General features: G+C 43.8%; 1 protein-coding gene across 2 annotated transcripts in view; it reads right to left on the bottom strand.

Moving 5' to 3' along the window:
• Positions 1–326: 326 nt before the first annotated feature.
• LOC139581761 (annexin A6-like) overlaps positions 327–13563 on the bottom strand; it is a 47703-nt gene continuing 34466 nt past the window's right edge. Inside the window, exons 14-25 of one of the 2 annotated variants that reach the window (XM_071411899.1) lie at positions 11569–11647; positions 10292–10373; positions 10038–10132; positions 9707–9820; positions 8236–8326; positions 6153–6232; positions 5971–6024; positions 5795–5888; positions 5240–5335; positions 5011–5069; positions 3021–3143; positions 327–1564 (exon numbers count right to left, since the gene is read on the bottom strand). In XM_071411899.1, coding sequence (XP_071268000.1) covers positions 1505–1564; positions 3021–3143; positions 5011–5069; positions 5240–5335; positions 5795–5888; positions 5971–6024; positions 6153–6232; positions 8236–8326; positions 9707–9820; positions 10038–10132; positions 10292–10373; positions 11569–11647 — 1027 coding nt within the window. In that variant the 3' untranslated portion in view covers positions 327–1504. Of the gene's footprint in view, positions 1565–3005; positions 3144–5010; positions 5070–5239; positions 5336–5794; positions 5889–5970; positions 6025–6152; positions 6233–8235; positions 8327–9706; positions 9821–10037; positions 10133–10291; positions 10374–11568; positions 11648–13563 lie in introns of both variants that reach the window. The other variant, XM_071411898.1, reaches the window with a different exon arrangement.

A 13563-nucleotide genomic window follows, 5' to 3' on the forward strand; every position in this document is an offset into this window, starting at 1 on the left:
CAAAAGCAGTGCACTATATACGGGATAAGGTGCCATTCTGGCACGTAGAGATATTGACACGGCCTTAACCCTGGTCCTGCTGTATGTGGAGCACTATCAGAAGAAATCAACACAGGGCATTACCGTAACACGATCTCAGTCCAAATGAGTCATTACCCTGTCATTAGTGCAGATTACACAGAAATGTGGACCTATGAGCAATTTGGTTGAAATGTATTCAAAGCAGTTTTAAAATGTATGCATTTTATATGCATTTATCATAATATAGGTCATATCTTATCAGTGAAATCTGTCTTCAAACAATAAATGCCAACAGAATACAGTACTACGATGCATTCCTTTTATTTTGAGGAGACACAATGTAACGTTCCTAAAACCATACAGTATTCATTGGATGGATGACCTATTGCATTGTAGAAGTGCCATACAAAACACTTGAAGCCCTCAATAGGTTGACAGTTAGACACATAGCCAAGCAGTTTCCTATCTCTCACTTTCAATGTAAATACCACGAACACTACAGGGGTTCTGTAAAAAAAAAGAAAAATAAACATTTGACATGACACAGAGGTGACACAGAGGTGTCAGCTATCTCACACAGAGGTGTCAGCTATCTCACACAGAGGTGTCAACTATCTGACACAGAGGTGACAGCTATCTGACACAGAGGTGTCAGCTATCTGACACAGAGGTGTCAGCTATCTGACACAGAGGTGACAGCTATCTGACACAGAGGTGACAGCTATCTGACACAGAGGTGTCAGCTATCTGACACAGAGGTGTCAGCTATCTGACACAGAGGTGTCAGCTATCTGACACAGAGGTGACAGCTATCTGACACAGAGGTGACAGCTATCTGACACAGAGGTGTCAGCTATCTGACACAGAGGTGACAGCTATCTGACACAGAGGTGACAGCTATCTGACACAGAGGTGTCAGCTATCTGACACAGAGGTGACAGCTATCTGACACAGAGGTGACAGCTATCTGACACAGAGGTGACAGCTATCTGACACAGGTGTCAGCTATCTGACACAGGTGTCAGCTATCTGACACAGGTGTCAGCTATCTGACACAGAAGTGACAGCACAGAGCTCCAATGTTCCAATACTTTAAAAATGCATCATTAGTTATGGATAGGTGTTAGCATAGCAAGGTTACCACCCGAACATCACTTGAACCAATTTAGATCTGTGATTACTTGAAGAAAGCTAGGAAAGAAGAAAGGAACAGAGACTCTGTGGGGAGGTTGTTGAGGTCATAGGTCACTTTGGCAGAGGAGTGGCAGCGGTGAGGGACAAACAGAGCAGACTGACTATCCCCACTGGGTTCAATGTGGATGTACGCACAGCACAGTTGACCGGTAGATTGACAGCTTCAGTTGGTGTTCTAGAGTGTTCCAGAAGCTCCACTGGTGTTCTGGAGCCTTCTGGAAGCCTGCTGGGTGGTTCTGGTTCTAGAGTGTGCTGGGACCTTCTGGAAGCCTGCTGGGTGGTTCTGGTTCTAGTCTTGTCCTCCACACAGCATCAGCAGGGTCTTACGGTAGTCCCCTGAGGTATCACCCTGAGAGAGGAAGCAGCAGCTTTTAGGAACTTACTAAAACAGACTCCGTCCCAAATGGCACTATGTAATAATAAGGGACCATTTGGGATGCATACACATTTAACACACAAGGAGAGGAAGGAGTATTTAGGGTCTCTTTTACTGAGTGTTTATACAGTACATGTTATTATATCATATATTATATAATTAAACAATAAGGCCTGAGGGGGTGTGGTATATGGCCAATATACCACGGCTAAGGGCTGTTCTTAGACCAGACGAATCGTGGTATATGGTCTGATTTACCACGGCTGTCAGCCAATCAGCATTCAGGGCTCGAACCACCCAGGTTATAATCTTATAAACTGGGTTGTTTTTACTACCTTGGTAACCAGTTTATAATAGCAATAAGGCACCTCAGGGGTTTGTGGTATATTGGCCAATATCATATATTATATAGCTATATAAATATTCTAAGTTATTCAGAGCGGGGTAATCAGTTAGGTATATGAACAGCTCCAACAGTAAAAACATTATCAACTCAATAATGTGACGTAGACACATTAACACAGAGACACACACAGTACATCACACAGACACAGTAACACACACAGTACATCACACAGACACAGTAACACAGAGACACACACAGTACATCACACAGACACAGTACATCACACAGACACAGTAACACAGAGACACACACAGTACATCACACAGACACAGTAACACAGACACACAGGGTTAGTGGACAGACATTTATAGAAAGCAAAGACGTTATAACTTGTCAGAATCTAAGTTCAAAATTGGTTTTGAAATACATTATATTAGCAAAACGGCAATTTACTTTACGCTGACAGCAATAAAGAATGTCTCCGGATCGGGTTTGATTTTATTGTATTTTTATGACACAACAACTGTATTTACAGCAAGTGAGACTCTTTCAACCAATCCGTATATCAACCCCCACCATTCCATTATAGCTCTTAAATCCTCCTCTGGTACATAGATAATATCATTGACATTATTTAAGGGCCACCCTCACCTGCAGAAGTTAGTACTGGTGTACGTGTCCCAAATAGAACCCTACTCTACGTTCTATATAGTGTACTACTTTCAACCAGGGCCCATAGAAGAACAGGGTGCCATTCAGTACACAACCCTGGTCTTTTACATGTGAGAGCCAGTATAGACCTGTTATTGGGCACTTCCTGCCTCGACATCTTCCAGCCAATCACGGGTGTCGGCCTATAGAGAGGAAGTCGAACATGCAGGGGAAATTCCTAAACAGCTGTATGGCAGCCGCAGCCCGACAAGCCCCGCCCACCACAGGAAGCTATAGAGCCCTGTTCCACCCGTCTCGACAAAAATAGGATGTGTAGCAGCACAGTAGTACGACAGAAAACACGCGCGCACACACACACGTCGAGTGTTACTCGACATGTAAAATATGAAAACTTACAACCATGGTTTCTACCTGGATGAATTCATGGAGAGAGCAGTCGTGAGTCTCCTTGAACTCTTTGCGGATATTGAAAAGGTCGACTTCACTGCGTGAGACCATGATGCGGATCAGAGCCCTGTCGTCTGTGCCAATACACTGCAGAGAGGACAGAGAAAACATGTTTATAAATGTATACATATATATATATACACTGCAGAGAGGATAGAGAAAACATGTTTATACATATATACTGATCAAAAATATATAAAATACCCCCCCCCAAAAAACAACTCTAATTTCATAAGGCCCTAATCTATGGATTTCACATGACTGGGAATACAGATATGCATCTGTTGGTCACAGATACTGAAAACAAAATGTGCCTCAGGATCTTATCGCAGTCTTTTTGTGCATTCAAATTGCTATTGGTAAAATGTTCATCGTAGCTTATGCCTGCCCATACCATAACCTCATCACTCTGTTCACAACGTTGACATCAGCAAACCGCTCACCCACACGACGCCGTACACGTGGTCTGTGGTTGTGAGGCCGGTTGGATGTACTCCAAAATTCTCTAAAACGACGTTGGAGACGGCTTATGGTAGAGAAATGAACATTAAATTATCTGGCAACAGCTCTGGTGGACATTCCTGCAGTCAGCATGTCAATTGACGCTCCATCAAATCTTGAGACATCTGTGGAATTGTGTTGTGTGACAAAACTGCACATTTTAGAGTGGCCTTTTATTGTCCCCAGCACTTTTATTGTCCCCAGGTGCACCTGTCTAATGATCATGCTGTTTAATCAGCTTCTTGATATGCCACACCTGTCAAGTGGATTGATTATCTTGGTAAAGGAGAAATGCAGGCTAACAGGGATGTAAACAAATTTGTTCACAACATCTGAGAGAAATAATATTTTTGTGTGTATGGAACATTTCTGGGAGCTTTTATTTCAGCTCATGAAACATGGGACCAACACTTTACATGTTGTGTTAATATTTCAGTTCAGTATAGTTGGATCCCTAGTATTCACAGTTGATGAAGCAACAGCTATACTCTTTCTAGGGGTCCACACACACAATACAAACACAATACAAAACACAATACAAACACAATAAAAAACACAATAAAAAACACAATACACAAAACACACTACAAACAACACAACACAAAACACAATACAAAACAACACAAAACACACTACAAAACACAATACAATACAAAACACAATACAAACAACACAATACAAACAACACAATACAAAAACACAAAACACAATATAATACAAAACACAATACAAAGCACAATACAAAACACAATGCACAATACAAACACAATAAAAAACAACACAAAACACAATACAAAACACAATACAAACACAATAAAAAACACAATAACACAATACACAAAACACACTACAAACAACACAACACAAAACACAATACAAAACAACACAAAACACACTACAAAACACAATACAAACAACACAAAACACAATACAAAACACAAAACAAAACACAACACAAAACACAATACAAAGCACAATACAAAACACAATGCACAATACAAACACAATAAAAAAACAACACAAAACACAATACAAAACACAATACACAAAACACACTACAAACAACACAACACAAAACACAACAACACAAAACACACTACAAAACACAATACAAAACACAATACAAACAACACAAAACACAAAACACAAAACCAAAAAAAACAAACACAATAAAAAACAACACAAAACACAATACAATACAAAACACAACAACACAAAACAAAAACACACTACACAATACAAAACACAACAAAACACAAAACATACATAGCCTGCTCTAGCAGGTAGACAGAAACAACAACATGAAGTGCTTAGAGAATCCATCCCCTTTAGGCCTGCTAGTACTAACAGCTAGCCTAGTTAAAAACTGGATTTAGCTAGCTATCCACAGGGCAGTGAAACATGGCTGGACTGCGATGGGAGCCGTTTCTAAAAGCAGCAGAAATAGACCTACCTGCATGGCTTTGTACAGGCGCTCAGCAATGTAACTAGGCTGGTTCTTTACACTCCGAACTGCAGAGAGAAAGAGAGATATGATAGGTCAACAAAAAACTAAATATTACAATATCCAAACCTGTAAGATGTAATTTGTCAACAGCCTCAATGGTCTATACTCCACCCTGGAGTCAAGGGCCTAACTACAAAAAACAGTGTATGCACAGCCATCCAATCAAGGGCCTTACCTATGCCATACATGGCCTGTTTCACGTCTCCAGACATCTCCTTCTTGATGATCTGTTCAATGTCCTTATTGCTGCATCGGACAAACTCTTGGAATACTGAAAAAAATGACATGCCAATCATGAAAAAAATGACATGCCAATCATGAAAAAAATGACATGCCAATCATGAAAAAATGACATGCCAATCATGAAAAAATGACATGCCAATCATGAAAAAATGACATGCCAATCATCGATCGTAAAAGCCAGATATCGAGAGTTGTATGTCCAATAATATGTCTATCTAATATTGCATTGGTGATAAAACAGTATTTCTCTGGTAACTCTCTGAGATCTGGTCAGTAGTGATAAACAGTATTTCTCTGGTAACTCTCTGAGATCTGGTCAGTAGTGATAAACAGTGTTTCTCTGTTAACTCTCTGAGATGTGGTCAGTAGTGATAAACAGTGTTTCTCTGGTAACTCTCTGAGATGTGGTCAGTAGTGATAAAACAGTATTTCTCTGGTAACTCTCTGAGATGTGGTCAGTAGTGATAAAACAGTATTTCTCTGGTACCTCTCCTGAGATGTGGGAAGCTCCTGGTACAGAGGATACTCATGAACTTAATCTCCATGTCGTCAGAGTCTTCGTTACAGGCATCGGCCAGTTCCTGAAAAGAGCATCAACAATATTCCACAATAAACCCCATTGAAAATGGAACGAGCGACAGTCATGTTGCATGATGTACTCACCTGGGCGTCCACCAGTGCTCTGTCCCAGTCGGCTGGACCCTGCTCTCTCGCCCCCTGGGGGGAGGAAGAGCACGACAGGTATTTTTTTATGTAGAATAGACTTCACTCACTCCTATAGAATAGATAAGGACGGCCATATTATGGCCCTTTGTTTTGTAGACGTATGAGGAAATAAACGTTACCTGCACCAACGATGTGAGGATCTGACTGAAGCGTCCTGAGGTGTCCGATTGGATAGCTTCCTCCATGCTCTTCTTATAGCCTGCAAGACATCAGACCAAGGTTAATACATGGTTATTATTCATGCATCATTAGGTGTTTATAGCTACAATACCCTTTTAATGCTTTAGTGTGTTATGGTTTAGTAACAGCTACTAGAACAACTGGCTCCCCCTAAAGGCAACAATAGGTACTACAGTTCAAAGAACAAATCAAATTGTATTAGTTAGTGTACACATATTATGCAGATGTTATCGCAGGTGCAGAGAAATGCGGATGTTTCTAGCTCCAACAGTGTAGTATTACTTAACAATAAAATAAAAAAATACACGCAAATACCGCAACAAATAAAAAAATTAAGAAAATAAGAAATATCAGAACGAGCGAAGTCAGAGTCCGTAATATAAATATCATGGTACCAATAATTGCTATATGCATATACAGTACCAGTCAAAAGTTTGGACACACCTACTCATTCAAGGGTTTTTCTTTATTTTTACTATTTTCTACATTGTATATTTGAGATTCTTCAAAGTAGCCACCCTTTGCCTTGATGACAGCTTTGCACACTCTTGACATTCTCTCAACCAGCTTCATGAGACAGTCACCTCGAATGCATTTCAATCAACAGGTGTGCCTTGTATAAAATTAATTTGTGGAATTTCTTTCCTTCTAAATGCGTTTGTGCCAATCATCTGTGTATTGACATGGAAGGGGTGGTATACAGAAGATAGTCCATATTATTATTATTATATTATTATAGATTGCCCTATTTGGTAAAAAAACAAGTCCATATTATGGCAAGAACAGCTCAAATAAGCAAAGAGAAACGACATTCCATCATTACTTTAAGACATGAAGGTCAGTCAGAAAAGTGCAGTCGCAAAAACCATCAAGCGCTATGATGAAACTGGCTCTCATGAGGACCGCCAGAGGAATGGAAGACCCAGAGTAACCTCTGCTGCAGAGGATACGTTCATTAGAGTTACCAGCCTCAGAAATTGCAGCCCAAATAAATGCTTCACAGAGTTCAAGTAACAGACACATCTCAACATCAACTGTTCAGAGGAGACTGTGTGAATCAGGCCTTCATGGTTGAATTGCAGCAAAGAAACCACTACTAAAGGACACCAATAAGAAGAAGAGACTTACTTGGACCAAGAAACACAAACAATGGACAATAGACTCGGTGGAAATCTGTCCTTTGGTCTGATGAGTCCAAATTTGACATTTTTGGTTCCAACCGCCGTGTCTTTGTGAGACTCAGAGTAGGTGAACGGATGATCTCCGCATGTGTAGTTCCCACCGTGAAGCATGGAGGAAGAGGTGTGGGGGTGCTTTGCTGGTGACACTGTCTGTGATTTATTTAGAATTCAAGGCACACTTAACCAGCATGGCTACCACAGCATTCTGCAGCGATACACTATAGTAAAAATAAAGAAAAACCCTTGAATGAGTAGGTGTGTCCAAACCTTTGACTGGTACTGTATATACACAGTACATACTGTATGTATATACTGATGTGTATAGACAGTATATGAAAATGTTTACAGCAGTAGTTCTATTGGATGAGCCTTGACTAGAATACAGCTTATACATATGAAATGAGAAAACAGCATGTAAACATTATTAAAGTGACCCGTGTTCCATGACTATGTACATAGGGCAGCAGCCTCTAAGGTGCAGGGCAGAGCAGGGTTATCCATTTCATATGTATATACTGTATTCTAGTCAAGGCTCCTCCTATATAACTACTGCTGCCCAGACCGACTTTGGGAAGCCTAGGGGTAGAGTACAGGCTGGTAGCAGGCTAGTATCAGTGACTAAGGTTCAAGGCAGGGTACTGGGTGGAGGCCGGCTAGTAACAGTAACTAAGGTTCAGGGCAGGGTACTGGGTGGAGGCCCGGCTAGTAACAGTAAATAATGTTCAGGGCAGGGTACTGGGTGGAGGCCGGCTAGTAACAGTAAATAATGTTTAGCGCAGGGTACTGGGTGGAGGCCGGCTAGTAACAGTAACTAAGGATTAAAGTGCGCTATAGGCCTCACCATCCTGGTAGGCTGCGTTCATGGCCTGGATCTCTTCGTTGCTCCTGGTTACAAGGATCTCAATCAGAGCGTGTTCATCTGTCCCCGCCCCCTGGAAAAATAGGAAAGGGGTGTTGTCAATCTGGTTTGTTTGAGCAGCCAAACATCAAATCCATTGCATGTCTTCTAAATGCTGAGATTTATCTTTTAGAATCTTTGGAGTTAGTCAACATGGAAACGCCTACCTTGGTCAACACTGTGTCTGCCAGGCTGACGCAATCTCTCTCTCTCTCTCTCTCTCTCTCTCTCTCTCTCTCTCTCTCTCTCTCTCTCTCTCTCTCTCTCTCTCTCTCTCTCTCTCTCTCTCTCTCTCTCTCTCTCTCTCTCTCTCTCTCTCTCTCTCTCTCTCTCTCTCTCTCTCTCTCTCTCTCTCTCTCTCTCTCTCTCTCTCTCTCTCTCTCTCTCTCTCTCTCTCTCTCTCTCTCTCTCTCTCTCTCTCTCTCTCTCTCTCTCTCTCTCTCTCTCTCTCTCTCTCTCTTACTAAGACTCTCTCTCTCTCTCTTACTAAGACTTGTCTACTAGATATGTATCATACCGAGAGATCCTTCACAAACATTCAGTGTGTAAATTTATTTCTATATATTACAGTGCATTGGGAAAATACGTTACAGTTTTTTCCTTCAGCAATCGACATACAATACCCAATAATGACAAGGTAAAAACATTCTAGTGCCTGAGGGGAAGGCTGCCGTCTTACAGGCTATTAATTTTTCCGCGTTGTTCGTAACTGTACACTGTATACTGCCATAAGCAAACAGGAAAACGCTCATCCAGAGGCAGCGCTCCTAGTGGTCGGGGACTTTAATGCAGAGAAACTTCAAGCCGTTGTCCCTAATTTCTACCAGCATGTTTCTCCACACACACAGAGACGAGCACAAAGCCCCGCCCTACCAACTGGAAAATCTGAACATAGTTCTTTACTCCTGATTCAGGGTGTTTTTGTTTGTTTGTTTTTTTAAATATAAATTTGCAAACATTTCTAAAAATCTGTTTTTGCCTTTTTCATTATGGGGTATTGTGATGTCATTATGGGGTATTGTGATGTCATTATGGGGTATTGTGATGTCATTATGGGGTATTGTGATGTCATTATGGGGTATTGTGATGTCATTATGGGGTATTGTGATGTCATTATGGGGTATTGTGATGTCATTATGGGGTATTGTGATGTCATTATGGGGTATTGTGATGTCATTATGGGGTATTGTGATGTCATTATGGGGTATTGTGATGTCATTATGGGGTATTGTGATGTCATTATGGGGTATTGTGATGTCATTATGGGGTATTGTGTGTAGATTGATGAGGGGGAAAAAAAGTAATTTCATAAATTTTAGAATAAGGCTGTAACATAACAAAATGTGGAAAAAGTCAAGGGGTCTGAATCCTTTACGAATGCGCTGTAGATACACTGACCACCATCTCCTCCTACCTCCATCGCTTTCCTCATCATCTTGGCGTCAAACTCAGCGGGCGTCAGCATCAGACTGATAATCAGCCTCTCCAGGTTCTTAGAGAGCTCAGACTTCAGATCCTTCATCAGGTCCTATAGGAGAGGTCATAGTTAACACACAGAACAGATGACCATCTTATCCTGTGTACATCTGTAGCTCATGTGTGGAACTACTGGCACAAAATGGCTGCTGTGCGTCGCCCACTCACTGGAATGATGTCATCACATTCCAGCAAACAGATTGAGTTTTGGATACGGTGGGTTTCACAGTACAATGTAAAGCGCGAGTGTCGGGGGATGTCTGTCTTACCCTGCCGAGGATGGACTTAAAGGCCTGTCTGATCTCCTGTCTCTGCTCGTTGCTTCTGTTAGCCACAATGTCAATGATGACATCTTCATCTGTGCCTGAAAACATGGCGGGAACAATGGTTATAAATAACTGTTTTATCAAACACTTCCATATATCTGTTTCATACAATATCATATGATGTATGAACCAGTTACAACAATGTCATTAACACGGTTAGAGTGAAGGCCATGTGTTTTCCATGGGAGGCAATGTACCAAAGCCTTTCATGGCTTTCCTCAGGTTCTGAGCATCATCAGCTGGGTCAAAATCACTGGCAGGATGGATGGTTGGTCTGAGCTGAAGAAGAGAGGATGAGAGGGGGCAGGGGACAAATCAGATATAGTAAACACACACACACACACACACACACACACACACACACACACACACACACACACACACACACACACACACACACACACACACACACACACACACACACACACACACACATCTACAGTAAAGGCAAAGCCGTTATTGCATAATCCTCCTTCTGAAATGTCAACACACTCAGAGAAGCAAACATGCACAGGTCAACACGGGTTGAGGGGCCACAGCAAGGGAAGAGATGGTAGAGTTATCAACACGGGTTCAGGGGTCACAGCAAGGGAAGAGATGGTAGAGTTATCAACACGGGTTGAGGGGTCACAGCAAGGGAAGAGATGGTAGAGTTATCAACACAGGTTCAGGGGTCACAGCAAGGGAAGAGATGGTAGAGTTATCAACACGGGTTGAGGGGTCACAGCAAGGGAAGAGATGGTAGAGTTATCAACACAGGTTCAGGGGTCACAGCAAGGGAAGAGATGGTAGAGTTATCAACACGGGTTCAGGGGTCACAGCAAGGGAAGAGATGGTAGAGTTATCAACACGGGTTCAGGGGTCACAGCAAGGGAAGAGATGGTAGAGTTATCACTACGAGTTGAGGGGTCACAGCAAGGGAAGAGATGGTAGAGTTATCAACATGGGTTCAGGGGTCACAGCAAGGGAAGAGATGGTAGAGTTATCAACACGGGTTCAGGGGTCACAGCAAGGGAATAGATGGTAGAGTTATCAACACGGGTTCAGGGGTCACAGCAAGGGAAGAGATGGTAGAGTTATCAACAGGGGTTGAGGGGCCACAGCAAGGGAAGAGATGGTAGAGTTATCAACAGGGGTTGAGGGGCCACAGCAAGGGAAGAGATGGTAGAGTTATCAACACGGGTTGAGGGGCCACAGCAGGGGAAGAGATGGTAGAGTTATCAACACGGGTTGAGGGGCCACAGCAAGGGAAGAGATCGTTGTAAAGGTATTGAGATGCATGGCAGAGCCAGAACAAACATGCAATCTATACTATGAGCAACTCTGAAATGCTGTGTCCCAAATGTGACCCTATACAGTGCGCTACTTTAGACCAGAGTCCACTAGTGCACTAAATAGGGCCATTTGGGACACATATTGAATGGGGGAATAGGGTGCCATTTGGGATGTGTGGGCAGAGGGCAGAGGGCCAAACCTGGACTTTTGTCATGGCGCTTGTTTCCCACATCTTGTAGGCTAGCTGAGCAGCCTCTGGGAAGAACTCTCCTGCAAGGCTGCAATGACCAATTATAGACTAATGAGTCAAGGAGTATGGAACAGAATGAATCACAAAAACAGACAGTGGCTTATAAACCAATCTGGGCTGGGTATCCTGAAGATGCAAGACACTTTAATAATAAAATGTATCGAATCATGAGTCAACTAAACACCCCCCCCCCCCACAACAAAACCACAGAGCTAACCCTGACCCCCCCACAACAACACCACAGAGCTAACCCTGACCCCCCCAACAACAACAACACAGAGCTAACTCTGACCCCCCCCAACAACAAAACCACAGAGCTAACCCTGACCCCCCCACAATAACACCACAGAGCTAACCCTGACCCCCCCAAAACAAAACCACAGAGCTAACCCTGACCCCCCCACAACAACAAAACCACAGAGCTAACCCTGACCCCCCCACAACAACAAAACCACAGAGCTAACCCTGACCCCCCCACAACAACAAAACCACAGAGCTAACCCTGACCCCCCCACAACAACAAAACCACAGAGCTAACCCTGACCCCCCCACAACAACAAAACCACAGAGCTAACCCTGACCCCCCCCCCACAACAAAACCACAGAGCTAACCCTGACACCCCCCCACAACAAAACCACAGAGCTAACTCTGACCCCCCCAACAACAACAACACAGAGCTAACTCTGATCCCCCCCCAACAACAAAACCACAGAGCTAACCCTGACCCCCCCACAACAACAAAACCACAGAGCTAACCCTGACCCCCCCCCACAACAAAACCACAGAGCTAACCCTGACACCCCCCCACAACAAAACCACAGAGCTAACTCTGAACCCCCCAACAACAACAACACAGAGCTAACTCTGATCCCCCCCCAACAACAAAACCACAGAGCTAACCCTGACCCCCCCACAACAACAAAACCACAGAGCTAACCCTGACCCCCCCCCCCACAACAAAACCACAGAGCTAACCCTGACACCCCCCCCACAACAAAACCACAGAGCTAACTCTGACCCCCCCAACAACAACAACACAGAGCTAACTCTGATCCCCCCCCCAACAACAAAACCACAGAGCTAACCCTGACCCCCCCACAACAACAAAACCACAGAGCTAACCCTGACCCCCCCAAAACAAAACCACAGAGCTAACCCTGACCCCCCCACAACAACAAAACCACAGAGCTAACCCTGACCCCCCACAATAACAAAACCACAGAGCTAACCCTGACCCCCCCCCCCACAACAAAACCACAGAGCTAACTCTGACCCCCCCCAACAACAACACCACAGAGCTAACTCTGACCCCCCACCACAACAACACCACAGAGCTAACTCTGACCCCCCCCCACAACAACACCACAGAGCTAACCCTGACCCCCCCAACAACAAAACCACAGAGCTAACCCTGACCCCCCCAACAACAAAACCACAGAGCTAACCCTGACCCCCCTCAACAACAAAACATAGAGCTAACCCTGACACCCCCCCCAACAACAAAACCACAGAGCTAACCCTGACCCCCCCCAACAACAAAACCACAGAGCTAACCCTGACCCCCCTCAACAACAAAACATAGAGCTAACCCTGGCACCCCCCCCAACAACAAAACCACAGAGCTAACCCTGACCCCCCCCAACAACAAAACCACAGAGCTAACCCTGACCCCCCAACAACAAAACCACAGAGCTAACCCTGACCCCCCCAACAACAAAACCACAGAGCTAACCCTGACCCCCCCCAACAACAAAACCACAGAGCTAACCCTGACCCCCCCCACAACAAAACCACAGATCTAAACCTGACCCCCCCAACAGCAAAACCACAGAGCTAACCCTGACCCCCCCAACAACAAAACCACAGAGCTAACCCTGACCCCCCCACAACAACAAAACCACAGAGCTAACCCTGACCCCCCCACAACAACAAAACCACAGAGC

Source organism: Salvelinus alpinus, chromosome 7 (assembly GCF_045679555.1).
Source record: "Salvelinus alpinus chromosome 7, SLU_Salpinus.1, whole genome shotgun sequence".
NCBI classification, from domain to species: Eukaryota; Metazoa; Chordata; class Actinopteri; order Salmoniformes; family Salmonidae; genus Salvelinus; species Salvelinus alpinus.